General features: G+C 36.2%; 1 protein-coding gene across 3 annotated transcripts in view; it reads left to right on the top strand.

Moving 5' to 3' along the window:
* gwl (serine/threonine-protein kinase greatwall) overlaps window positions 1-27,176 on the top strand; it is a 248,358-nt gene that overhangs the window by 76,242 nt on the left and 144,940 nt on the right. For all 3 annotated transcript variants that reach the window (XM_090388326.1, XM_090388324.1, XM_090388325.1), the window contains one exon: window positions 5,374-5,462. In XM_090388326.1, coding sequence (XP_090244452.1) covers window positions 5,374-5,462 — 89 coding nt within the window. The remainder of the gene's footprint in view (window positions 1-5,373; window positions 5,463-27,176) is intronic.

The following is a 27,176-nucleotide window of genomic DNA, read 5'->3' as shown; positions in this document are numbered from 1 at the left end:
ATGCCACGCTGCTCCAATTTGTTTAGCAGTCTTCCATGTGTAACAGTATCAAAAGCCTTTCTAAGATCCAAATATATGATATCAAAGTTATTCCCTGCATCCAGTTCCTTTGTGACAACATAACAGTATCCAATCAAACTGGTCAGGCAAGACTTTCCCTTAACAAAACCATGCTGTGTCCGAGCTATAACTGCAGTCTTGTCTAGATGATCCTGCAGTGCTTCTTTAACCAGTGCCTCCATTAATTTTCCTGGAACAGAAGTTAAACTCCCAGGTCTATAATTACTTGTTTCGCCCTTTGTGAATTGGGGTTACATTTGCACATCTCCAGCCCATGGGTACCTCCCTTGAGTCCAAAGAAGCTCTCATAATTATGGCTACGGGTTTGCGTACTTTCTTTGCTGTCTTCTTTAATACAACTGAATAGATTCCATCCATCCCGGGTGCCTTTTTTATGTTTATATTTAACAATTTCTCCTCCAGTTTCCTCTCAGTTATTACAAAATCATCTTGCTCACTGCCAGAGTTTAACTCACCTCTGGCATTCCCCCTCCCTGAATAATTCCTCATGGGTGAATGTAGATGCAAAATAATCATTTAGTTTTCATAGCCACCTGATCAGGATTATCGACAGTTGAACCATCAATATCCAGTGGACCAATCTGATTCGTCCCTTTCCTTCTAGAATTTACATAGGTAAAGAACTCTTGTTTTTCTTTGCATCCTTTTCCAAGGATTTCTCGTAATCTGCCTTTGCCTGCTTAATCTCCTTTGTGACTTGGTAACAGACCAACTTATATCTATCATAGGCTTCCTTGTCACCCATTAATTTATATGTATCCCATGCATTTTTCTTCTCTGTTATATGTCTCATTAGTTCCTCTGAAATCCATTTAGGCCTAAACCTTGAACAATATTTCTTAGTTGGTATGTAAAGCCTAGTAGCTTCCAAGATAAATTCTTTGAATGCTTCCCATTTTGAATTTGCCGTTGGTAAGATCATCAGTTGGTCCCACTGTATAGAATTTAAATACCATCTCAGACCACCATAGTCGCCTTTACGAAAGAAAAAACCCTTCCCTTTACCCCTGATGGTAGTTACCTCTTTTAGTAAATCCCGCTTCAGCATACTGTGATCACTGCCACCTAGTGGTTCCTTTATCTGCAGATTCTTAATGCATGAAGAATCACTACTAATAATCAGATCAAGAGTATTACTCCCTCTAGTTGCCTCCCGAACATGCTGATGTAGAAAACAATCATCCAATAAATCCACGAAAGCCTTGCTAGTGTGCGAGTGACCAACCCACAAATTCCAGCCAATATCCGGGAAATTAAAATCCCACATTATAATTCACTAATTTACTGGCCCACTCTATTTCTCTATAGAGTTTTTTTATTATACTCATCAGAGTCATTAGGTCTATAACACACTCCTACTCTCAATTTTCATCTCCCAATGCTTATGTCAGACCAAACTGACTCGACGCTACACTGTCCAGCGATGGCTTCACTTCCTTGGATTTTGTGTTTCTTAACTAATAGCATAACCCCTCCTCCCTTCCTATCCTGTCTATCCTTTCTGTACACATTGTACTCCCGAAATTACAGTTCTGCATTCCTTATATTTGTGTGTCACCACGTCTCTGATATCCCAACAATATCTGCCTTTGATGTTTTGAGCAATACCTGAAATTGATCAAATTTATTTACCAAACTTTTAGCATTGGTGTACACGCAAGTATACATGCACCTCTTCCTATTCTTAGCTATCTTAACACAACCCATGTGTTTACTTGTACCGCAATGACTCCCAGCAGTCTCTGAAATACCCTACATCTTGTTTTCCAGGCTGCTGCTCATTCCAATAGAAGCAGTGCAAGAATCACTTTCACCTCTGACAGTGGTTACTGTTAATCTATTGGTCCTTGTATCTCCCCCCCCCCCAAGCTAACAGTTTTCCGATCCACCTAACACTGCCTCGATAGCATCAGCAAATATTCTTGCATCCTTTCTATTTAAGTGTATCCCATCCCTGTAGAAGCAGTCTCTCCTGTTAACAAGTACAGACCACGCTGAAAAAAATTCTACCCCTTTGAGCCTTGCACAATCTTTCCAGGGCCGAATTGATCGACAAGACTCTCATCATATACTCACTCCTATCGTGTCTGGGAAGAATTGCAGACACTTTCAAATTCAACCCTAATTCACGGCATTTTTTCAACAGTGATCTGTAATTGTTAAGTAATTCTGCCAGTCTCCTACTCTTAATATCATTAGTGCCAACGTGTACAACAATATCAGCTTTTGTGCCCTTAAAAGATGATATCCACTCTACAACATCAGCAACCTTTTCCCTGGCAGACATATCCTGGTACAGTTCCACCTATCCTTTTACATAGCATGTTCCCCTTTTCCCTGACAATAGAGTCACCAACAACTACTAATTCCTGTGGGACCAGTGCATTCTGCCTTGGGGGTTGCTGCTGTGCTGTGTGATGATCAAGTGCAAGCTCTGGCGTTTATGTGGGCAGCTGAGAGCTTGGTGGGCCCTCTCGATTTAGATCCTTCAAGCTCTCATATGGGCCCATAACAACACTGAGTTTTCGCCTCATTTCCTCACACTCCTTACATTGCGCGCACACAAAGACATCCCCTTTGTCAATATAATGTCCCGAACAACAAGCAGGCAGTACATTTTAAAAGGCTGTGATTCAGAAGAAACTGCCTCCCATCAGTTCTCCACTGAGCCACAGCACTCCATTTAGCTTGAGCCTTTTGCTTTGCTGCTCTGGTCTGAGTCATGATTTCGATTCAATTTCAATAAAATTTCAATTTCAGTACAAAATTATAACCCTAAACTTGTATCCCAATGTAGTTGTAACACTATATATATTTTTTCAGTATCAAGTATTATCTTCGAGTTTCTTTATATAACTTCCATATCAAGTTATGTATTAATTCATTATGTTAATATATAACTCTAAGTCATTATATGTATTTAGTTAAAAAGTACAATTTAATTGACAATGAAGTTCAACTAGATTAATAAATTTTACTGATTAGTTGATAATATTATATACTATACTATACTAAGCTAACGCTATCTAGTTCGGGATATAACGTTTTATCGTATAACAATGGCGGCAAGTTATGAACGGTAAATCTACTGACACTTGAGTATTAATTAACTTCCAAAATCTCGCTGTCTCAATTCAGAATAAACCAAGGATCTTGACTAGGTGTATAAGCTACTTATAGAAAATGATTTAATATTACAATTAGTCAATAAAGTGGCTAAATATAGCTAAAAAACTTCCTGTTCGCCGACTCTGCAAAATTTGTAAAACACTTGGATTGGATACCCTACCGATACTAAGTAATAACCTACAAAATCTCTATCTAAGTTAAAATTTAAACTAAGTATCGTAACTAGGAATATAAAGCTACTCTAGAAAATAAGTTAATATGCCAATTTAAGTTAATAAAACAAAAAAACTTCTGTAGTTTCCTGAGCCCGAAAAACTTCGCCTTCACAAGGCTACTCTCGTTCCCAATCTGATTCATTATCTCATTCATTTTTTCTTTCTGTTTCTCTACAAACTCGACAATCACTTTGAACATTTTGACTTTCTTCCTTTATAGCCCAGTGTTTGCTAGTCTGAATCTCTTAGCAGTGAAGCAATTTGATCTTGTAATTTTAGTGTTTAAAACTTCATCTGGTTTCAGTTTTTCTGGTTGTTTCTGTTCTTCAGTTTTCACAGTCCTAACCACATGCCTGACTTACTTTTTTCATTAACAACTTTACTCTGTTATCTACTGTTTGGTCTTTCACAGATTTGTTATTTTGTATTTTAGAGTGAAATGAGATTTTGGAGATTCCTACCTTATTCCTATTCCTCTTTTTATTGCTTAGAAATAAATATAATGTAGGAGTCAAACTCTGTCTTCTGCATCATTGATCTTCCGTTCTTTCTCTTTTTCTACCATTCAGCTTCTGATGTTTTTCTGTTTGATTTACAAACAGCAAAACAACAGAGCATTAATACCAAGAATTTTATAGGTCATTGATGGCTTTTCTCCATTTGTTCTTAAAATCACTGCTTGAGTTAATGCCTGTTTTGTGTTACTTTTTTACATTTTCCTGTTCCACATGTGTTTTATCTGCTGTGTGAAAATTTGATCATATTCAGCCAACGCATAAACAGGGTGAAACTCTCCCATCTGATTATCTGTTAGTTTCCATGCTAGCTTGAATTTTCCATGGCTTACAATTGCCAGTATGGATTCCATCATATTAGCAATCCACTAGCAATATCTTTGCCTGTTTAATTCACCTCTTGACATATTTCATTGAGGATTTTTGAGAAACTTAAACAGTGATGGTAGATAACTTTATCTTTTAACTCAGGGTGTTCAATCTTTTTAGGCTAGGGGCCAAAACAGATAAACTGCTGCAGGTCACAGGCTGCATGTGTCACAGCAGGCGGGCAGCAAGATCAGTTCCTTACCAATAATTAGGTTCTTTGTTCAAACAGAATTTAAATTTTGTTATCTACATTTATATTTACAGTTTTTTAAAAATATGAAAATCTGTTATTACTTAATACTAATAATATTCCTTTTATATGGTTATAATAATATTGCTAAATTCTGAAAAAAATACAAAAAAAACATGAGAAAGCAATATAGAAAATTTGAATATTATTAAACATGCTAGTTTTTAACTCAGGGGTACAATAACACCTGAAGGCTGTCTACATGACTATGGGCTGCATGCAGGCCACGAGTTGGATACTCCTATTTTTACTTCTCATCTGGCTCAACAATATAGCTTTCCATCAAAGTATGCTTGCATCAAAGCATACTTGTTGTAGAAAGTATCAAAACAAACTATATTGCAAAATGGTTTGTCTCATAATGAATGCAAACCGAGGATTATTATCTGTACATATTCTCAGTTATTTCATATAATCATATTATTTAGACTGTTTTTCTAAATAATATGATCTCAACTAAATGTATTGTATGTAGCAGCTGATTTTGTCACAAGAATTGTAAAACCACATTATAGTTTAGCTTGATAAACATATTAAACTTCATATTGAAATCTTAAGTTAAAAATCATGTTAAAATTGGTTTAATTATTAAGTGATATAAGTGTTATTACTGTTGGTTGATGTAACACTACATTTGAAATAGATTCCATTACATTTTATTTCATCTGCATTGACAAGTATTAACAAGTATAACATTTCTGAAAACTAATGATCAAGATATGTGATCCCAAAAATCAGCAGTTTTAACACTGTTTCTGTGATTTTTTTTTTTTTTCCCTTAGATATCTTTCTTTTCTTTTTTTTTTTTTTGTAGGGACTTGAAACCTGACAACATGTTGATATCCGGTAATGGACATATTAAGCTTACTGACTTTGGTTTGTCAAAAATAACATTCAAGAAACGTAAGACTATTTCAAGCAATTCCTTTTTTTTTTTTTTTTTTTTTTAAAATTACTATAAATATAGTGAAGCTGTTTTGATCTGATCAGACACTATTTTTTGTAGCCACGCACACTTTTACAGGTTTTTGCCTGTAAAAGTGTGCATACCTACAAAAAATAATGTCTGATCAGATTAAAATAATTATTAGTAATTATCTGTACATATTTCCACTTAACAGTATCTCAAAAATGAAATAGGTTTCATTTTGAGATTCTTCAAAAAGTTAATACAAAAAATATTTTAATATTTTTTGGTAACACGTTCATGATATGCATGGTTATGTGGTAGCATTGAGTCTGTAGATTTTGAATCTCTGCATTATTTAATGTGATTGGCTCCTAACCCCGAAGTTCATCTTTCCTCTTTCTGCTTGAACATTGCTTTTCACTTGTGCCATTTTATTGCTATCTCCTTGCAGTCAGTGTCTGTTAAGTTTGTGATGACCCCTTGAAATGATAGCATGAGGCCCTGTGTGTACGGCTGAATATACTTGCTGGAGTTGAGCTGTCCATTGATAAAAATGAGTTCACTTTTGCTGCTATATTAAATAGTGTCCCATGCGATTACATAGCATTGCAGTCCCTATGTTCAATGATTGGCTACAGTTGGGTTAGTTTCAGTGCTGGTACAGACTTTTTCCAAATCCATGTATAGACTGAAGGAAATTGCTAGAAGCATGGCTCATCAGTAAAAGTTACTAGCTGTCCAGATTCTTGATGTTTTGATAATTTGCTCAGCCTTTGCAATATTTAATAATTTCTGTAGGTAGTAGCAGTTTCTAATGTGCTGAAATCTCTAAGTTACAACTTGTTCTTTATAGAGCAGGCAATTCAAAGTTCAATGTCCCCCCCCCCCCCACTTAAGAGGAATAGTGATGGTTGTAAGATTTTTTGTGTGGATTCTTGATGGAGGGACTGTACAAGTTTGCAGTCTCTCCCCACATGATAGTTTTAATGCTTGTAATTTGAAAATTTTTTTTTTGCTGATCTAATAAAAATCTAAGTCACATGTGAAATGCCATCTATTCCAACTCACACTCATATCCTCATATCTCACACTCTTTCTGAAAAGAGTGTGATATCTGGCAGTAAAGAAACAAAGTTCGAAAATAGTGCAGCAAAAAATAAGTAATTATTTTCGTTAAAGGCCTATACATATATGTTATTGTGGCTGAAAGTTCCATTTATTTTGTTACCTATGAATAAAAATACATAAGTACAACTTAGTGTTTTTATTTCTAAACTTACTAAACCTTTTTATTTTAGTCTCCAGAACAGTATTTTTGATAAGTTCAAAAATCTGAACAAATAGGAATCTGAACTACCCCTGTCCCGGTTAGTTCGGATTATTGACGCTATACTGTATTGTGAATAAAAAATAACATGAAATATTTCCCATATCACAAATAGCATAAAAACAAACTATTCTAGAAAAGATACACAAAAATCACAGATTACATGAAAAAAAAATTATTACACAAATATAAAAAAAAAAATATTACACAAATTTGCAAACCTTTAAAAATTTATTCTAAAAATTGCCATATAGAATTTACATCTTTATTAATATGTGTTGTCAATCTTATGCTTTGTTCAATAGCTGAGCGATGATTATGGAGGAAAGATTTGATGTAGCGATCCGGTTCAATTTAAGCAGTGGTTTTCCACTTAATTGTCAAAGATGCTCTTTTTATTGTTACAATAATATTTATTACACTGAAAGCTCGCTCAGCTCCAGCACTGCTAATTGCAGTGGTTTCAAAGATATTTCTGGATTTTTAAATTGAGAAGTCGTTGGATTTTTTAAGAGCATCGGTGACTAAGGCCATGTTGCTCGGTGTATATTGTCTGTAAAAATTGCGCATTGTGAGGTCGATTTTATGTTTGCTGGACAAAAAAACCACACTACCTCATCTGACACCAACTAACTCAGCCACTTTGTGAAAAAGATCCATAAAAATTCCTCCTGTCATTGACTTGATTCGAACTCTGGTCTTTTTCATTGGTGACCATTAGGGCTTAATTGAAAAGGGAATTTTTCTTGATTTTAAAGATAAACTGTCTTCAACAAAATCCATAAAATCATTAGTTTTTATTTTATATTTTATTAGAAAACTTAAATTTCTTATTTGTTTTTCATCCTCTTGCCATGGAAACGAAAGTTCTTCCGTATTCCAACGTTTCTGGGTAGCATATGTTTAAAGTGTCTTTCAATTCCTCATTATCAATAATATCATTATTTTCTTTATGTAATTTAAAATTACTCTGTTGCATTAATAACTGATCCTTTAAGGATAAAATAGTGCAGTTTAATTACTTGTCACAAGGTAATTTTTTAAATGTATTCTTACTTTCGATTTTGATTCCTTCATATTCTTTTAACTACAACATGCTCTCAATTTTAGCTTCATGATTTCCTTCAGAATTTTTCAAATTAGCAATAGTATTGATAGTTCGAATAATTAATATATCTGCTTTTGCTATAATGATTTTGCGATTTTGGAAAGCTTCTGAAAGGTAAGAGAGCCTCCTGCAGAATGTCGATCAGTGGTACTAAATTGTTAAGAAATTCCAGATTTAAAAGTCAGTTTAATAATCCCAAATATTTTTCATTTTTAAGGAGTCCTTATGTGCTGTAATGTAATAACTAGATCGTATGTATAGCTTAGCTTAATTTTCAGCACTCACCTCATAGTAATCCACTTAGCTGGTGGAGAGTTTTACCACATACATAGTGGCTATAGGATTCCAATAACTTACAGGGTCTATGGGTTTAAAACTAAGTTATGGGCTATAAAAATTTTTCCAAGAAAGGAAAGTGCTCCTTCCATTCTATGGCTGCCTAATTAAATTAAATTAAATGAAGAAAAAAAGAAAAATAGAAGCCAATAGCCGCGCACGAGCGACTTTCGAAATTTGTCCTCAGTTAACTGAGGATGGATGTATGTGGTAAAACTCTCCACCAGCTAAGCGGATTACTATGAGGTGAGTGCTGAAAATTAAGCCAAGCTATACGTACGATCTAGTAATCCCAAATATTTAACTTCTGATTCAAAATGTTTGCACAAAGCAGGATAATTCCTTTAAACTGCAATTGCCTTCCGCAAGCTAAAAAATGTCATCGTGGCCCGAAATGCACAACTTATCTTTATAGTTTCCACATCAAGTTCTTTAGCAATCATCCTTATCTGTGCTGGTTTTTTGGAGATTGGTGATATAATGCATACAGTTTTTTAAAATTTTTTTTTTTATTGCCTTGTATGCCATTATATTTTGGAACATTTTCGTCACAGTGAAGACCTTGGCACAGTTTCAAAATCTGCCAGCATTTTATCTTTGGTTGCTCTAATTCTCCCCCCCCCCCCGAATTCGCTACTGTCACTAGTTCTTTGGATACTAGTGGCAAAATGTCGGAATCACTCGGATATTCAGCTATTGTGACCATGTAAACGTAAACAGGAGACATTTACTGGAAGGTGTGGTTCACTCACTTCTCCAAAAAACAGATGATTGCTCATCCATAATTGATGCCGCCAACTCTGACCAATTATAACGTTATAAACATAAATAAATAAATTAAAATTACAAATACAAATAAATAAGTAAAATCGACTGTAAAATGTAGTATAATTTAAAATGCCATAAATCATATGAATTCATATCAAATCATATAAACTTTTAAAAATACTATATATTAAAAGCGTTAAACCCGTACTACTGTAAAACAAGCTTTCGGCAGCATCTGCTGCTTTCCTCAACATAATATAATGAATTGCTGCATCAACAATTCATTATAAAGCACTAAGCCTTCTCAGCAGACCCAGGATGTACTTTGGTACCTGCGCATACTCAGTTTCCCATATATCAGCACTGGAAGTGGCGTGGGGCTGTACGACCTTAAAATGCTCATCCCTATCCAGGATAACGGTCTCAAACATTACATTAATCCTACAACCCTTATCCCTATTCAAGCTATGATCACCTAAGGAACAAATCCTTAGGCTCTCCAGCCACTTCCGGTTCCAGAAACCCTCTACCTTATCTGTAATTACAGCTCCTTCGGCTGTTATACCATGCCCGGTTTCCCAGGCATATTCCGCCATGGCTAACCCCGAGACATTAGCCAACCTAAGTACCCTACTATGTTCCCCCAGTCTATCGCGTAATTTGTGCTTAGTCTCACCTACGTAACATCCCCCACAATCCGGACACTGAATTTTGTAAACATCCCCAGTGTTGTCAACTCCCACAACAGGGTCTTTAACCGCTGCCATCACCGTGCACAGCTTCCGACCTGGAAGCTGCACACAAAGTAATTGGTACGACTGTAAGATGCGGGCAATTGGCTGCGAAATGCCCGGATAGTAGGGAATGTACACAGTGGAACCAGGTACCCCCTCCTCCCTCTGAGTACCATGTACACAACAACCTTCAATCATGTTCCGGGGGTATCCACATCTCACAAGGTTGGCCGTGACCCATTTTATTTTTTCCTACAAGGCAGAGCAGTGTGACCAAGCCCTGCTCATTAAAGCCTAACCACACTCTTCTTATGACCTCCAGTCTAGGCAGAACCAAAATGAGTATACTGGGCCTGGCACATCTCCTTCCTAAACACTTGTTTTTAATTGTTGGCCCGCCCTTTAAATTGAGACATCCAAAAATGGCAGAGCCCCCCTTCCCTGCTCAACCTCGGAGGTAAACTTTATAACGGGGAGCCATTATTAAGCCAATTGCACGTCCCCTACATAGTATAGTGAACGTATCGTCCACATACCTCTTCCACACCCACAGGGGTAAGGTGTGAGGTGTGTTGGGGGTCTAACGGCTCCTGGGATTTCCCCCATCTCCGCGTATTTTCTGTGTTTTGGGCAAGCCTGAGATTTTTTTAAAAAATATATATGGTTCATGAGCTATGTGGCATGTTGTGCCCTTTGTTCATCCCACCTATTAGCCGCCAGGCTCCCTAGTGCGACCTGACGTTTCCACACCCTGCCACGGGGAGGCTGGCTGGGTGTACTCAATGAGGCTATTTTACTCTGGCGGGTCCTGCCACTTACTTTCCTGAGATTTCAGTGGCTAGGACCTAAAAAAAAAAAAAAAAATATATATATATATATATATATATATATATATAAAAATAAAATACATTGGAGAAGTTGCGAGCGTAGTTTAGTTAGTTAAGGTTCTTTTAAACATCGTTTGGGGTTTACACTGAAAGTCTGTAAGGCCTAAAAGGTCAGGCATAAATTTTGGTGTGTCTTAAATTTTGATGTTGGGCTGATTGCTATGTAAGATGACAGTTTTGGGTGGGGAGGCAGAAGACTGGGGGTGGAAATAGGAAGTAAAGGGGTCGATAGAGGAGAAGATGACCCCCCATTTTTCAGTGGAGCATGCCCCACCAGAGAGAAAGAAGGGTGGCAAGGGGAGAAGAGGGTTCTCCCCCTGTGAGGAAATGGGGTTTGAAGAGGATCCTGCAGGTGCAGGATCTGAGAGCCAGATGGCGCTCTACTCTACTCAGTGTTGGTCTCTTTCAGGAATTTCGTCAGTGTGACGCGAATTTGTCTTGTCTGGGGTAGTTTTCCTCAAGATAATTGTTTTCTCCTTTTCCTGTGAGCAACTTTGATTAGTCTTTTAGGCACTAATGGTGCATTTTTCTGTACTGTTGAATTTTCTTCTTTGATTCTGGTTTGTTTGAGTTTCTCCATTGTTCTGGTTCATCCATTCCTTCTAAGTTCAGGCCTATCTATTGAGTGTTGTTGTCTTCTTGCTGGACAGGTTGTATTGCAATAATTGTTTTCCTTCTTGTAAATAGTTGAGTTGCAAAGTTGGTAAAAGCTACAAACTCTTCTTGGGCATTCAGGAGTCAGGATTCTTGGTTAATTGGATTGTACTGGATGTTTGTAATGAGGCTCGCTCTTATGTCGTCATAATTTTCACATTCATGCATGACATGAGTCCATGATTCGGGTTCTCCGCAAGTACAGTTTCTATCTTCTGTTATGCCTAGCATGTTTAATTTTTCCTTAAACGGACTATGACCCGCAGGGGTAGCGGACCAGAGGAACTCAACATCCTATGCTCAAATTCTTCCATTGCTAAATTAGTAATGAATGCGCTAATAGGTGTGCACCATAGCCACACCCCGGATCTGCTGATACATCACACCTGCAAATACCATAGTGATGCCGGACAAACACAAGCTAACACCTTCACATATGTCCTTCTCACTCAAATTCATCTTATCTCTCAAGGTATTATCGCCCCCCAAGGCCGTTCGGACACAATCCCAAGCATGATCCACCAGAATGCACGTGAATAACTACACCACATGAAAGGATATCAAAATTTCTTCTTCTTCAATGTTTTGATCCTGGGCAAACAATATAAATTCCTGACTATTCTTCACTGTCCAGCCAGTCCGGCCCAAAACAGGAGAAACCAAACCTGCCAAAAATCTGGAAATGGCATGCGTCGGGCTGCCCACAAACGATACAATCGGCCTCAATGGTACATCTACCTTATGCACTTTAAGTAAAGTATAGAATCTGGGTAATTTACAACCTGACACATGTAACCTCCAAGAAACTTCCTCCGATTTCTTGCCCCCCTTGTGCCACTTCTGTACTAGATTATTGGTCTGTTGCTCCAGCCCCACCAAAGGATTCCTATTCACCACTTTATAAGTGGACGTATCATTCAATAAATCAAGGACCTTCCCCGGATAGTCCTCCATGTCTAACACCACCGTCGATCTACCTTTGTCCGCCGGCAACACCGTGATACTCTCATCCAGCTGTAGCTCCCGCAGTGCCCTCCTCTGCACTGATGTTAGATTAGGCAATATTCTACGTGCCTGGCCTAGAACACACACCGTTTTCATCCGGATCTCATTGGCAGTAGTTTCAGGCAGATCTGATATAGCCCTCTCCACTCCCATGGCTAAGGGAATCCTATCCGGATTCCAAGCCTCAAAACCTCCTTCTGTGCCACCGTCAATATCTTGCGACTAAGATTATGAATAAAGTCACCTTGATTCATCAATCCACCTCTTCCCTAAGTCTATTAAACTTATTAACCTGCCTCTGTCTGTACGTATCAACAACCCACATCGCTTTAACCACCACCATCCTATATATCTGTACCCAATGCACCAACTCTAAATTGTTATTGAGATGATTGCTTGCCAGAGTAAAAAACCACAACACAGGTTGACCAGAAGCCGTTATCCGTGTTGGGAATACGCCTCAATCTTCTGACAGGCTATGGAAAACATATTGACTAGTGCGACTTCTCGGTATGTGGATAGGGGGCTGCATAGGTTTTACAGGCACCACTAACATTGCAGAATGGTAATCCCTTTAACCTTTAATTTGCACTTGCTGATTTCCTAACCACAATTAGAAAGTTGTTGTTGTTTGGTTTTTAGGAGCATTAGCAACTAAGGCCATATTGCTCTGGGGATATGCAGTGGTCATTCCCTGACTTTTCCGCATCCTCCGTATTTGGTGATCACGGGCTCGAACCCCGGTCTAATCAAGACGTGTGTGCTATGCACACTGCTGCTCCTGTCCACCTGGCTATGGAGGCGCCGAATTAGAAAGTGTTGGGAAAAATGCTTACAAAGTTGTCTCTCGTAATCTGTTCATTATATGCAAATTTTTTTCATTCTACGGAAACTATTTTAAACATTTTTTACCAAGAGGAATTCCAAAAAAAATTTTACTATAAAGAAGTTAGTTAAACAGAGGTCTCACTTTAATAATTAAATTACCAAGAGGAATTCCAAAAAAAATTTTACTATAAAGAAGTTAGTTAATCAGAGGTCTCACTTTAATTAAATCAAAAATGAAGCAATTTTAAAATACATAATTGGTCGAATGTTCCCCTAAAATGCTATTCCTGGGTCCTCGCTCGCCCCACTGTAGTTCTGTCTCTGGATACTCAATAATTGAATTCAGGATTTAATTTGTAAAATAAATGATCATTAGAACAATGGGCTTGCAAATTGCCAAAAAAGAAAAATAGCAGTGGGATCTCATGAGCCCAATATAGCTCTTCACTGCAAAGAGATGGGGGGGGGGAAAGAAATCAGTTTCTTGTTTTCTTCAAAGGAAGCAATATAGTTGGACCTCTCTTTAATAAAGCGAATTTTTCTATGTAGCAAACCTTTTTGATTTCCCCTTGGTTATTACATCGAAAATAGTTTCTGTATAACAAAGAAAATTTCCATATAATGAACTAATTTCAAGAGAAATTAGTTCATTATATGGAATGCATTTTTCGCACCTCTGGCCTTTAGCAATAGAGCTGATGCTGGAAGAAGCACCAATTAAGAGCTAAAGGATTAAGAATTAATCCCTTTAGCTTATAAGAGCTAAAGGGATTAATTTCACGAATTAAGAGCTAAAACATTTTACAATTTAGTGGTGCACATGAAACCCTGCAAGAGTTAACTGGCCAATCACGGCATGGGATAGAAAAAGATGGAAGGTTTTAGGAGAGGCCTTTGCCCAACAGTGGGTCAGCAATGGCTAAAAAGAAGCAAAACCTATACATCCCCTGCATGACTGTACCAAAAAGTTGTGCTGGTTAACTACTATCTGTGTGTCCACAGCCATTGGCAAAGCTTAAGCCATATTCCCTATGCAGACATTGGGTCTGATCAACCCGATTTTCTACTGTATGCATCCTGCATACAGTAGAAAATCGATAAAGGAAAATCACTCTCTCCTAATTTTCTGATAGGATATCAGAAAATTAGGAGAGAGTGATTTTCCTTTATCCTGGAAGTTCATCTGTTGTTTCGAAGAAATGAGTCATCCACACTTTCAGCAAATTTCACCTGTCTCTGTTTACGTGGTAGATACAAGTGGGCCCTAATTTCAGTTTTGTTTTAGCTGCTGTGCAAGTAACCTTACAATGTCTAAGAGGAAATCCTTGATTGTAGTGTGAAAAGGTGGAAGTGTGTAATAGTGTAGATCGAGGCATTAAAAAAAAATTGCTTTAAAATTTGGTATTTCTGCCAGTAGTGTGTTAACCATTCTGAAAAACTGTTTAGATTTTCAAACTGTTTAAGGAAACGGGACATAATCTGAAGCATGCAAAATTATGCTTGTATGAAGGTGTAGATGAAGCAGTTTTTAAGTAGATGATGTTGATTCGAGACCAAAATGTGCTGATATCAGGGCCATTAATAAAATAGAAGGCTATGGAGTAAGCATCTTTTCTGGAGCATAAAACACTCCAAGCCCATTCTGGTCAAATTTAAAGAGCGCCATGGCTTACTCGAAAAAGTTATTTCTGATGAAAGTGGAGTTGCAATCGAAGAAGGCTATACCTATTTGAAAGAAACTTTTTTTTTTTTTTTTTTTTAATTTGAACAGCGGATTTTAAATTTCAATAGAAAGATGACGAAAGAAAACAGAAAAATCTCGTTGATTGTTGACAACTGCCCTGCCCACCTTTACTCGGTAATTTAAAAACTTACAAGTGTGAAGCTTGTTTTCTTCCCTCTGAATATCTCGTCTAAACCGCAGCCAATGGGCGAAGGATTTGAAAATGCACTACTGAAGGCACATACTGAAAAAAATTATACCGAGAATAGAAACCAACCAACCTATAGATTCTGTTATAGATTTTCGGTTGTGCATATCAGAGCTGATGAAAGTGTGGAGTCAAGATGACTCGATTAAGAATTGTTTCGCAAAAGCAGGTTTTGCTAAAATGCCAATTAACAGCAATGAGAGGGGTGAACTACTACAAGACATTGAGCATCTGATTATTAAGCTGTAGCTTTATAAAACTTCACTAAAAACAAAAATAAACTAACCTATGTGGCTACATGGATTCAAACTATATATTACTACAGTTTAGTATATTAAATAAATAAAAACCCTCAAAATTATTCCAGAAACTAACCTGCCACAAAGTTGCGAAATGCAGGGAGAACTGCAATGAGAAAGTACCAGATGCAAATTTGTATGGTCCTGCAAACGGATAAGTTTTTTGGAAATTTTTACCGTCTTCTTGATTAATTAATATATTAAATTGTTTTACAAATAGATTTAATAGTCTTAGTCGTGTTCATTAGTTTATTTTATAAATTTAGCTAGTGATTTTGTAAGTTAAAAACTCTCTGCTCATACTCCTTTTGTGTCACTGTTTTGGCGAGAATATTGTAGAGGAATAGTAGGTTTTTAATTGTGATAAACAAGTAGCTCAAAGGTTCTAATCACTTGGTGGGTATATATATATTATTTTTGTGTTAGCTAAGGATATAATTAATTTAACATTAGGATCTTATGGTATAGTGTAACGTATACCTTGAACTTGATAGCGTAAGGTATAATGTAAAACTAGATAGCATAATCGTATCACTGCATTTAGTAATCTATTAGCTTAGGGTAATATTGTCAATTAATCAATTAAATTTATTAATCTTATTGATTTTCATTGTTCTCAATTAAATTGTGTTTAAATGGAAAGCGTGCCCCAGACTAGAGCAAAAAACAATGGGAACAAGGTAGCGGAAGTGCTGTGGCTCTGGGGAGAATTGAAGGGGCAGATTCTCCAACGCATCACAGCCTAAAAAATGTGCAAATTAACACGTTCTCCACAAATAACCTTTTCCACAATTCTGTGGTGCTTCTTAAATTTATCTAACCCCAGTGCTCGCATTAAATTCTGTAGGTCCAAGGGACTGCAAATTTCAGAGCTTGTTGCTTAATTATTAGACCTGATATTGGTATATTCTTTTCACGTATTATTTGCACCCATTTTAGAACAGCTTTATCAACATCTTCGTACATATACAACTTAATTTGTTTCTTGTCTGCTCCTCCTTCAATTGCATTTAAAATTGATTCTAGATTTTTTAAAATCGTAGATAAACTGATTGCAGGTACGCTATATTTCTCCGCAATATCTTTTTTCTTAAAACCCTGGTCAATATCATGAAGAATCTTGGCTTTATCATTAATTCTTAAACACTTTCTCTTTGACATTGTTTCCACAACTGTAAAAATTACTCAACTGCAGCTCTTGCTGATACCTACACCGTATAGCCACTGCAAACTTCGCTGCACTGACCATATATCGAATTGTTAGTACCGCCTACTCAATGATGTTCTCTTGTCAATTCAAGAGTATCACGTGACGTTTCCTATCAATCACTTTGAAGAAATATACAACTTTGTGAATTTCTTTTATTCTGCTTTCATTCATATATACACGAAAGAAAATTTATGCTTAATGTATACTGTATGTTACTTTATTTTGAATTATTTTCGTTTTAGTCCCGTTTTGGTGATACTTCACGTCTCTTGGAACTGGTACCTTACAAGGGGGGGATGCCACTAAATTATTATATAATTGGCTTTATATTTTAAATTTAAAATGTTTATTATTAATTGGATTTAATTGAACTTCTAAATTATTTGGAGACTTTCAGCTACAGTTTGTCTTGTTACCTTTACTTTCCATCTCCCTGTTGATTTAATCTTTATGTTAATTTTTTGCTCTACAGTTTTGCCATACTACTGGCATATGTGCAGGATGAAATTGTACCAGAAAGTCTGGTACAAACATGCATTCATTTAGAACATCTTTCCTATGTAGGCCAAAGCCACGAAGATGATTTTGACAGACACGAGGTAGATCTTGCTGTTGCGACTTTGCGTGATGGCAAATGCCCTGGACTGGACCTATTAGAAGTTACCATAGTTAAAAGAATCTGGAGCATCTGTCCCCAACTGATGATGAACCTCTTTAATGCCTGCCTACAATATGGATCCTTCCCCTCTCCTTGGAAAAAAGCAAATCTTAAATTATTCATTAAGAATCCCAGCAAATCAGGTAAATGCATACCGCCCAATCGCTCTACTTCCGGTCTTCAGAAAAATACTAGAGAAGCTGATTGTAGCGAGATTCCAAAAGCACTACAAAGAAAGAAACCTAAACTACAGATATCAGTTTGGCTTCACTGCTGCGATGTCTACAGTGGATGCCATTAACCTAGTTATTAATAACGTTTCAGCCTCCAGTGAAAAGTATGTCCTCGTCCTCCTTGTGGACTTCAAAGGGGCCTTTGACACTGTTTGGTGGCAAAGTGTCCTGGAGAGGTTCTGAGAGGCCGGGGTCTCGGTGCCTGTTTATCGTCTCATCACGGATTATTTCCAGAATCGCTCACTTGTGGTCTCCAGTGGATCCTGCTCTGTTGTGAGACCTGTGACTCGTGGTTGCCCTCAAGGATCAGTTCTCGGACCAGTATGCTGGAACAAGGTCCTTGATGGGTGGCTGGCTACCGAACATAATTACACTGCTAAGATCGCTTACGCAGACAATTTAATTATCCTTGTTTCTGGAAACTCCAGACTACAACTTGAAATCCGTGCTAACGAAGTCCTATCAGACCTTGATGAGTGGTGTAGTCCACATAAATTAACTATTTCAGTTCCCAAAACAAAACAAATTCTTCTCAAAGGAAAATTAGACCCAAATAGACCTCCAAGTATTAAGATTAAAGAACAAACAATAAAATTAGTTAACTTATACAAATACCTAGGAATGATGTTAGATAACAAACTTCAATTCATTAACATGCTAAATATGTACTAAGCAAAATCAAGATTCTGACAGGCAAAATAATCAGAATTACCAAAGGTTCTTGGGGTCTGAAACCCTCCACCCTCATGCTGTACTACGAATGTCTATTTATTCCTATTGTCTGTTATGCTGTGGGTGCCTGGGGGCCCCAGTATACGCAGAGTCATGGTGGAAAAAATCTTGACTCAAGCCCAGCACTTTTTTCTGATTGCAACTTCAAGAGCTTGTCGCACAGTTTCAACGTCGGCACTACAGGTAATTAAATTAAAATTAAATACGAAGTGCTGTACAATTATTTTCAGTATTGTAGAAGGAAGGGTATTGCAGCACAGTTCAACCAGTTTTCTGTTAACCTGGACGTGCCAGTGAAAGAAGACAACACTAGATTAAGAAATCAGTTCCTCCAGGAATGGCAAAACGAATGGACTAATGCCAACGCTGGAAGAATTACTACCCTTTTTATACCTCAGGTTGCTGAATTTGACAAAAAACATTGGTCCTGGTTTAACCCAGGTCTTCACCTAACTTTTCTTCTGTCCAGGCATGGCAGCCTAAACTCAAAGTTATTTACTCTGGGTTTGGTTGCATCTCCTCTCTGTAAATGTGGCTCAGAGGAGACAGTCCAACATATAATCTTAGAATGTTGATATTATGTAGACATTCGATTTGAACTTCAGGCATTGACCAAAGTTTATGATGTAAATAACTTCAAGTTTTTAGAATGTAAGGAAAATTTTCAGGCACTGGCTAGCTTTGCTGACAAGGCTTTCCGCAGAAGGAAAGGACTTGCCGACTAAGAATAATTATGTTATTAGTGTCCTACCACTGTATATAGTTGCCTCCTTGGTATTAATCGTATTGTTACAAGACCTCTGATGAAGAAATTTATTGCCTGAAGGCAATATTAGCATTTAGTATAAATTAGTCGATGTGCCAGGTTCACTGTTGAGTGGGCGGTGTCCTGGGACTTCAGCCTTTAATAAGGTGCATAAATTGTAAATCTTAAATTGTATAAATTGTAAGATATATATCGGACCTCATTGTAACTGAACTGGAAGGTTCTAACTATCTGTATAGTTGTATAAGTTGTGAAGGTTAAAGTAGAAATTGGTGCCTTCAACAAATTGTAATAACTGAGTTGCAAGTGTTATGGATATACAGTATGGTCAAATGTGCAGCTGTACTACATTGGTCTCAGGCAAGAGACTTATTGTTTGTAATAATTCCTGTGAAGTTGGTGGATCCAGATGTTTTGTAAAACCACAAATTGTAAATATTGTACAGTTACTCTTCAGCGGCGGATAGGGGAAACCCTGGAGCTCGCAGAAAATAATAAAATACTTTGAATACTACTGGCATATGTATTAATTTGATTTTTATTTTTATATTAATTATCTGTTATAATAACTATATATAGTTATTATAGTAAAAGTATAATATGTACTATATAGATGCTGAATATGTATATAAACATAACAGTATACAGTTTACAGCTGGCCGTAAGGCCAAAATAACTTATAAAGATTAAGATCTTTATAAACTTTTAAAATAACTTTTAAAGACTAAGAGCCCATGTAGGTCTACAAGGCCATACCCTGGAAATAAACATGTAATTAGTAATACTATATAAATATATAATACAATAATGATTATGTAGTTAATTATTGATGTAAAGATACATTGAAAGGGACTTTTTCAAGGGCTAACCCTTTCAATATATCCCACCAATAATTAACAGAACTATCTGTTTAACAGAGTCCAATTCTTAAACTTAATTTTGTTATATTTAGTAGCAAACAGGCAAGATAACATTTAGCCTGACAGATACCTTCGAAACGAATATATAGAAAATAGAAGGCCAACTATAATTTTCAATTTCTGTTGTGGTAGTTTTTATATTTATGCAAAAGAAAGCTATAGCTGACATAAGGGGAAAGGAAGTAGGGATAAGTATAGTAATAGTACCTCAATTTCCCTCAAATTGCTCTAATAGATCTTGAGGCATGAAAAATTAGGGTTAGATAGTAAAAAGTGAAAAGTAAAGAAAACAGCATTTATATAAATGTACTTAGGATATAAACCGGGAGTGTAACTGCCCGACCCTTTAGTAAGGGATCCTGGTATGTCTATAAGAGGACACCATATGGTGTTTAATATATATGTTACGGTAAATTTGATTAATCGGGTGATTATGAATCATTACCGCTTAATATGTATAATTGCCAATAATATTGGAGAATTTAATAAATATATAGCAATTTATTAAATATACCGGTCATTTTACATATTCTCCAGTGCTCGCTGGTGTATTTGATAAATAGGACAGAGAAATCATATGAATGAAATGAAGGGAAGTGCTTCTGTGCACTGTCGAGCCGACTAGCCGTTTCTAAAACCTATAATATACCGCCATTTAGTTAGTGCAGCGCTGTTGGGCTGATCGAGAACGACCACTTTGTCTACATTTCTACTGTTTAGTGCAACATACAACAACACATCAGCATTTAGTTAGTGCAGCGTTGAAGGGCTGAACTAGAACGACTACTGAGTCTGCATTCTTACCATTTAATGCAACGTTATACTTATAGATAAAGTTAAACATATTTAGTTTATGCTCATAGGTAAGTTTTCTTTGAAAAACAATTAGAAATTAACATGTAATGAAAATTTTTGTAGTTTGCCAAAGTGTAACGGTTATGGATACCATTGAAAGAATGAAAGAAAGTTTTACTGCAAATTTAACGAAAGTAATAGAAACAAAATGCAGTAACAAAGGTTTTATAACGAAAGAAAAATATATACAGCTGATAAATTACATTTTTGCACTAAAATTGAAAACCACAGGGTAAACTCCAGCAGATTACCAAAGACTCAAGCACTATGATATAATTAAAGTAGGTGATTGTAATAAATTGATTTACCCTGTTCAAGAAAATAACCAAAGCATAAAATATTATGTCTGCACTGAGGAAATTTTTGATACAATACATAATATTCATATAGCCAATGCCATGGGGGAAGAAATCGGATGATGAACGAAATTCAAAAAAAGTATAAAAATATAACCGCTGAGTCTGTAATGGTATATTTAAACTTATGTGAGCCTTGTCAGAAGAAAAGTAAAGTTCTTAAAAAAGGCTTAGTGGTTAAGCCAATGGTGTTTAATGAAATGAATAGTAGGTGTCAGGTAGACCTGATTGACATGCAAAGTCAGCAAGACACTGGATACAAATTTATTCTTGTATATCAAGACCACCTAACAAAATTTGTACAATTGCGTCCCTTAAAAAGCAAACGTGCTGCAGAAGTTGCTTATGTTTTATTGGATATATTTACTATTTTTGGAGCTCCTTCTATCCTTCAGTGATAATGGTCGCAAATTTGCGAATAAAGTTATCGAAGAATTATGTTCTTCTTGGGAAGAACTCAATATCGTACATGGTAAACCTCGGCACAGCCAGAGTCAAGGTTCTGTCAAACGTGCAAACCAGGACATAGAGAATATATTGAGTACGTGGCTAGAAACTAATGAAACACGCAACTGGAGTGAAGGATTATGATTTGTTCAATTAATGAAAAATAGAGCATATCACTAAGGAATTAAATGCAGTCCCTATGAAGCTATGTTTGGTTCTCCTATTAAAATTGGCCTCAAAACCTCATGGCTTCCCAAAGAAGTTGTTGTTAATTTAAATGAAGAGGAAGAACTAGAAAACATAATGAAGCAATTTAAAAATGATCATATGATAGTGAAGGAATCAAATATTTATGATTCTGGAGAGATTGCAGGAGACACTAGCATAAAGAGAATTGAAAATGACAATATAATGGAGAACGTTGAAGAGAATATGGAGAATATTAAAGAGAATAACAAGGACTTGGATAATATTGTTGCGAATAGGAAAGCACAAATATATAGAAAACGTAAAATAGTAAAAGAAAATCTTAAAATACAAGCTAAAAAAATGATAAATGTGTCTAACAAAAAGTTTCCTACTGGAAAAGTAGGTGATACGGTATGTATAAGAATTCCTGATGTTGACAGATCCAGAAGCGACCCAAGAAATTGCTTGGCAGTTATTATGGATATTGACAATAGTGGACTATATAAATTGGGTACAAAGAAAGGGAAATTGGCCAACATTTATACCAGAAATGAGTTTTCTATATGCCATGAAAAATTTATAAGTGTTGCGGAAGTTCCAGACTCAGAATTATCTTTGTGGGAGTGTGTTAAGAAGTTTTCCATATTTGGTGGTCAAGGTTACAAAAAATGTAATTGTAAAGGAAAATGCAACAGCAATAAATGTAGTTGTAGAAATAGTAACAAACTGTGCAATTCAAAATGTCATCATAGTTTATCTTGTAATAATAAATAACATTAAACTTTGATTTTTTTTTTTTGTATTCTGTTGGTATCTAATTTTAATTAATCAATATTACCAGTAAGCATTGGAGATTATTCATAATATCCGGTATGTTTGATAAATTAAGCATATTCTCGAATATTATTGGGAATTATACATAATAGCCAGTAATTATGTATACTTTCCGATTTATCATATTGCCCGTAATATATATATATATATAAGGATGATCCAGAAAAGACTGAAATAATCAATTAAACAGTTTATTGTTTATTTCAGCATTTTAAACTGTCATACAGAATTGATGTCATCATTTGATAAGCACTGTAATATTTTCTCCTCAAGTTCAAATAATATGGATCTTCTCTGGAATGATTTCCTGGAAAATTTTTGAAAAACCTGAAAACCTTGCTTTGTCTTAATTAATTGAGCCTTGTTGCCATCAGTTAGGTGAGCAAGGTTAGGATTAGCACATAAAAATTCCCTTATGACAGTAGTATTAAACATGACTCCTTGTCTCCAGAGAATTACAGTGACAATTTGACCTTTCCAAAACTCCCAGCTGATTCACTTTTGCTAGAAATGGGCAATGGCCAGTTAATAAAAACAGTTTGTAGATTAGGCACAAACCATTTTTCTAGCAGAATGTCAACAACAGAGGGAAAGAACCTACGAGTTATTTCACCTTTATTTAAGTTAGCCTATCTGTGATTCTAAAGAGTCATTAAAATATCTAAGATTCGCTTAGCCATTCTTAGGATCATTAGCCAAATTGAACTCAAGATCACGAATAATAAAAGAAGTTCCACGCCGAATGTTGAAAGTCTGTAAATCAGAAAAATTGGCATTTTCCTTGTGAAAATCTGTAGCATCAGTGGAGACAGTTCTACAAACTACAGCCATCTTCAGGAACATCATTCTCTGAATGGAATATGGTTTTCTTGCAAATTTTTTAAAATTAACACAGTCTATCCAAGCTGAGATACCATAAGAAACAGTAGGAAGAAAAACGCAGTTATAAAGAAGAGATAGTGACGTACCTCTAATACCCCAATTCTTCCTAGTAATCCTTCTTATTATATTAACAAACTTTGTAAAATTTTCAGATAGAAAATTGATATGGGAGTCAAATTTAAGACCTCTGTCTAAGAATACTCCAAGATATATTTAATATTCTTAACTCTATTTAATATTCTTTAAACTAACACAACCAATTAGCACACAAGGTTCCCCATGAACAGATAGGTTCCCGTTTAGCAACATTTTTGTTTTTGACTTAGATATTGTTAATTTATGAAAGTCACACCAAGCATTCAAGTCTTTTATTATTTTATTAGATCGTTGTTCGATTTGTAGCTGTGAAGTGCTTCACCTAGGATTACCAAGTCATCTGCATATGCAATCATATGAACTTGGTTGTATTCCTTCTGTAACCAATCCTCTAAAACTAATTTCCACTTAAGTGGCCAAAGAACAGATCCCTGTGGACATCCTTCAATAGCAGATCTAACTACCGAATTCCAACTAGGCTTAAACATAAAAAATCTATCCTTAAAATAATCCATTATAATATGATAAAGCTGTTGGGAGCATTTTGTGAGATGAAGCGTCAATAACACTGTCCCAGGAGATACTATCAAAAGCCCCTTCAAAATCAATGAAGATGCCAAGAATATATTTAGCATTTGAATCTCTAATCAATTTAACCAAAGACTTTAAAGCATCCTGTGTCGCGACCAGAAGTAATGCCATATTGTTTGTTTGAGAGTCCCAAAATTTCTTGCATATGTTGCAATATTCGCTGCAAAAGCACGTCTATAGACCTTGCCCAAACTCGGAAGAAGAGCAATTGAACAATAAAAGGGGGAACCCAGTTTTAGGTTTCTCAGGTGATTTCAAAATGACCTTAAGAAGAGCATCTTTCTAATGTGAGGGTAAAATTCCTTCATGCAGGCATTTGTTGAAAACAAGCATGCAGGAAACAGTTTAAAGAAACACTTAATAAACTTCACCTTCAATGAGGTCCATACCAGGGAACTGGTTATTATTAATTTGGCTAACAGCTAAATGAGACGTTCATTGAAAAAGATTCCTCCTGAATATCACTAACATAACCACAATTTAAACGATCAGTAGGATCAGAATGCTCCACCTCATGATAACGAGGTTACCATTAACTAAGTGATCAAGTATAACATTAATACTGCCCAGCCAATCTAGAATTCAGAGCCTCCACAACACATAGAACTTATTGCATCCCCAGATGGCCTTAATTTCTTGAAACACAACTTATGAACAATATCCCAAGAATCCTCGTTACCAGGTTGTTTGCAGTAAGTGTTTCCATGCATCCAATTTCCTCTTAGCTATTAAACGGGTATATTTTCTCTTGACCAATGATATTCAGTTTTCAACCTAGCAGTAGATTCTTCATTATCCCACAGTTTCTGATGTTTGAACTTCTTACGTATCAAATGACCTCTTTCTGAAGATCATTTGATATTTGATATTTATTACTTAAAGTGGTCCCAGCCAACCAATGGCAACCCCGCTGTCAGTTACCCATAATTTAGCAGTACTCTTATATACTTCCTCTCCTGTTTGCCCAAGGACAAACAAGATTTGTCCTTGGGCAAACAGGAGAGGAAGTATATAAGACAGTATATAAACAGACAAAGTCCAAACTTCATTGGAAAGAGCTATATCTGTTCACAGTCTGTTGGAAAGCCAGCAGTGCCAGGAGCTGCCGAAAACAGAAATGCTACCACAAGGAGCTGGAGTTGCAGTGGATATAGCAGACTCAAGCCTCCTCGATTTCACAGAACTTTAGGTAATTCGGCATACACCATACCGCATTACAAATCCAAGGCTTCCAGATGTAGAAGAGTCTTCTGCCTAAGAAATATTGCAGTTGCAAAGCCAAGAAGTTCTCCTGTTTATCAATTGTCTCACAGCCTTCTGCCATAAGTTTGAGATTACTAATCCGAGATACCAATTCAATTCGTAGATCGCTGTACTCCTCACAGTTGTATATAATATGTTCCCATGATTCTCTTTCGCCACCATGGCAACTAGATCTTTCAGTAATTCCTAAATCATGCAACTTTGCATTAATCTAGCCATGACCAGTCAATAAGAACATAGCTTGTAAGTTTGGGCAAACCATTTGAATTTTATCGAGGCTGCATTTCTTAAATCTGGAAAAAATTTTTGTGTAATCTGCCCTTTATTACAAACACTCCAACCCTCTTGCCAGACTTTTATCAAAGCATCCCAGATTCTTGTCCTTTCCTTCCTGGGATCTGCCTGTATATTCAGATAAGAACAGGGAATGCCACAGCAGATGAAGTAAGCCAATGCACAATACAATAAATGCAGATCAATGCATTTGTTGCATTGATCTGAATGCAACAAATGCTTTCTGGAGATCAGTAAGATCAAAGGACTAACAGCTCACCGGAGCATGTTTATTTTGCTTTAATTTCATTGACTCCTTCAAGGCATCGAACAACTTCTGCTGCAATAACTGAACCAAATCAAATGCATTAATCATATCTAACTCATTTAACAATGTTTCACTATACAAATTACAAATTTCCTTACAAATCTGTCACAAACTTATCCCAGTCAGTGTGCTTGATTGCAAGTCTTTAAAGTTGTATGGAATAAGGCTCAATAAATCTGTCTGTCCTGGTTGAAAATAATCGCTCTGCGATTTAACTTGCCAATTAGATATTAAATTGAAAGCCATACTATTGGCTAATGTTACGTCTATGTTAGACTCACCATTAACAGTTAAAAATGTTGGTTCATTACCAAGCTTATTAATAATCTCAAGTTTTGTTGAGGATATCAGCTCTTCCAATAACCTGCCTCTGGCATCTGTAATTCTGGAATACCATGAAAGGTTTTTAGCATTTGAATCCACACAGATAATCACTCTTCTACCTGTCAATCTGAATATTGCCCCTTCTAAATAGCTAAGAGAGCAATTTAGGTCTGCATCAAGCTGACAATACATAGATATAATGAAAAATTGCCTCCAACTAACTTCAATGCCAACAACAACTTCAACGCCTCAGTTTGTCACAGTTCTTTGAGACGATTCTAATAGACTGGGGATATCCAGTTAACTGACCCCTATAAACATAGGGTTCCTGAACACAGTGTCAATCCGTTCACATTCACAAACTAATCTGAGTTCATCTGCTGCAGATCTTGCATGCTGCGCATTAATTTGGAGAATCTTAAGTTGACTGTGCATATTATTTCTATGGTTAAGAGTGCTATTGTTCATTATTGTAAAGTTCAGAATTTGCTCTTTTCTTAATAACTTTCAGTGCAAATATGTATTCAGGGCACTTGTTATCTCTAACCGAATGAGCAGTAGATCGATTCTTAGCACAATGATTGGAACAACACTGAGGTTTGTTTTTATTTTACAGAATTTAAAATTATGATCAGTCATGCCACAGTGACTGAAAACTGGCCTATCACTTCTGCAAGTGTTAGAAGTGTGCCCCTACCTCTGACATTTATAGTAACCAAATGTAATTCCTTAAGCCTTTAGGACATCAATCCAATAAAGATTCTTGTTTGCTTATCAAGAAATTTTTTAACTCTACAGGGTATTTCCAAGATCCAGTTAATTCCATTCTTGTTTTCGTTTTCATTAGAAAAACATATTTTCACTTCATTTACA

Source organism: Mastigoproctus giganteus, chromosome 14 (assembly GCF_048544385.1).
Source record: "Mastigoproctus giganteus isolate SK-2022 chromosome 14, ASM4854438v1, whole genome shotgun sequence".
NCBI classification, from domain to species: domain Eukaryota; kingdom Metazoa; phylum Arthropoda; class Arachnida; order Uropygi; family Thelyphonidae; genus Mastigoproctus; species Mastigoproctus giganteus.
Note: the sequence above shows the minus strand (reverse complement) of the source record. Positions and strands in the feature narration are given on the sequence as shown.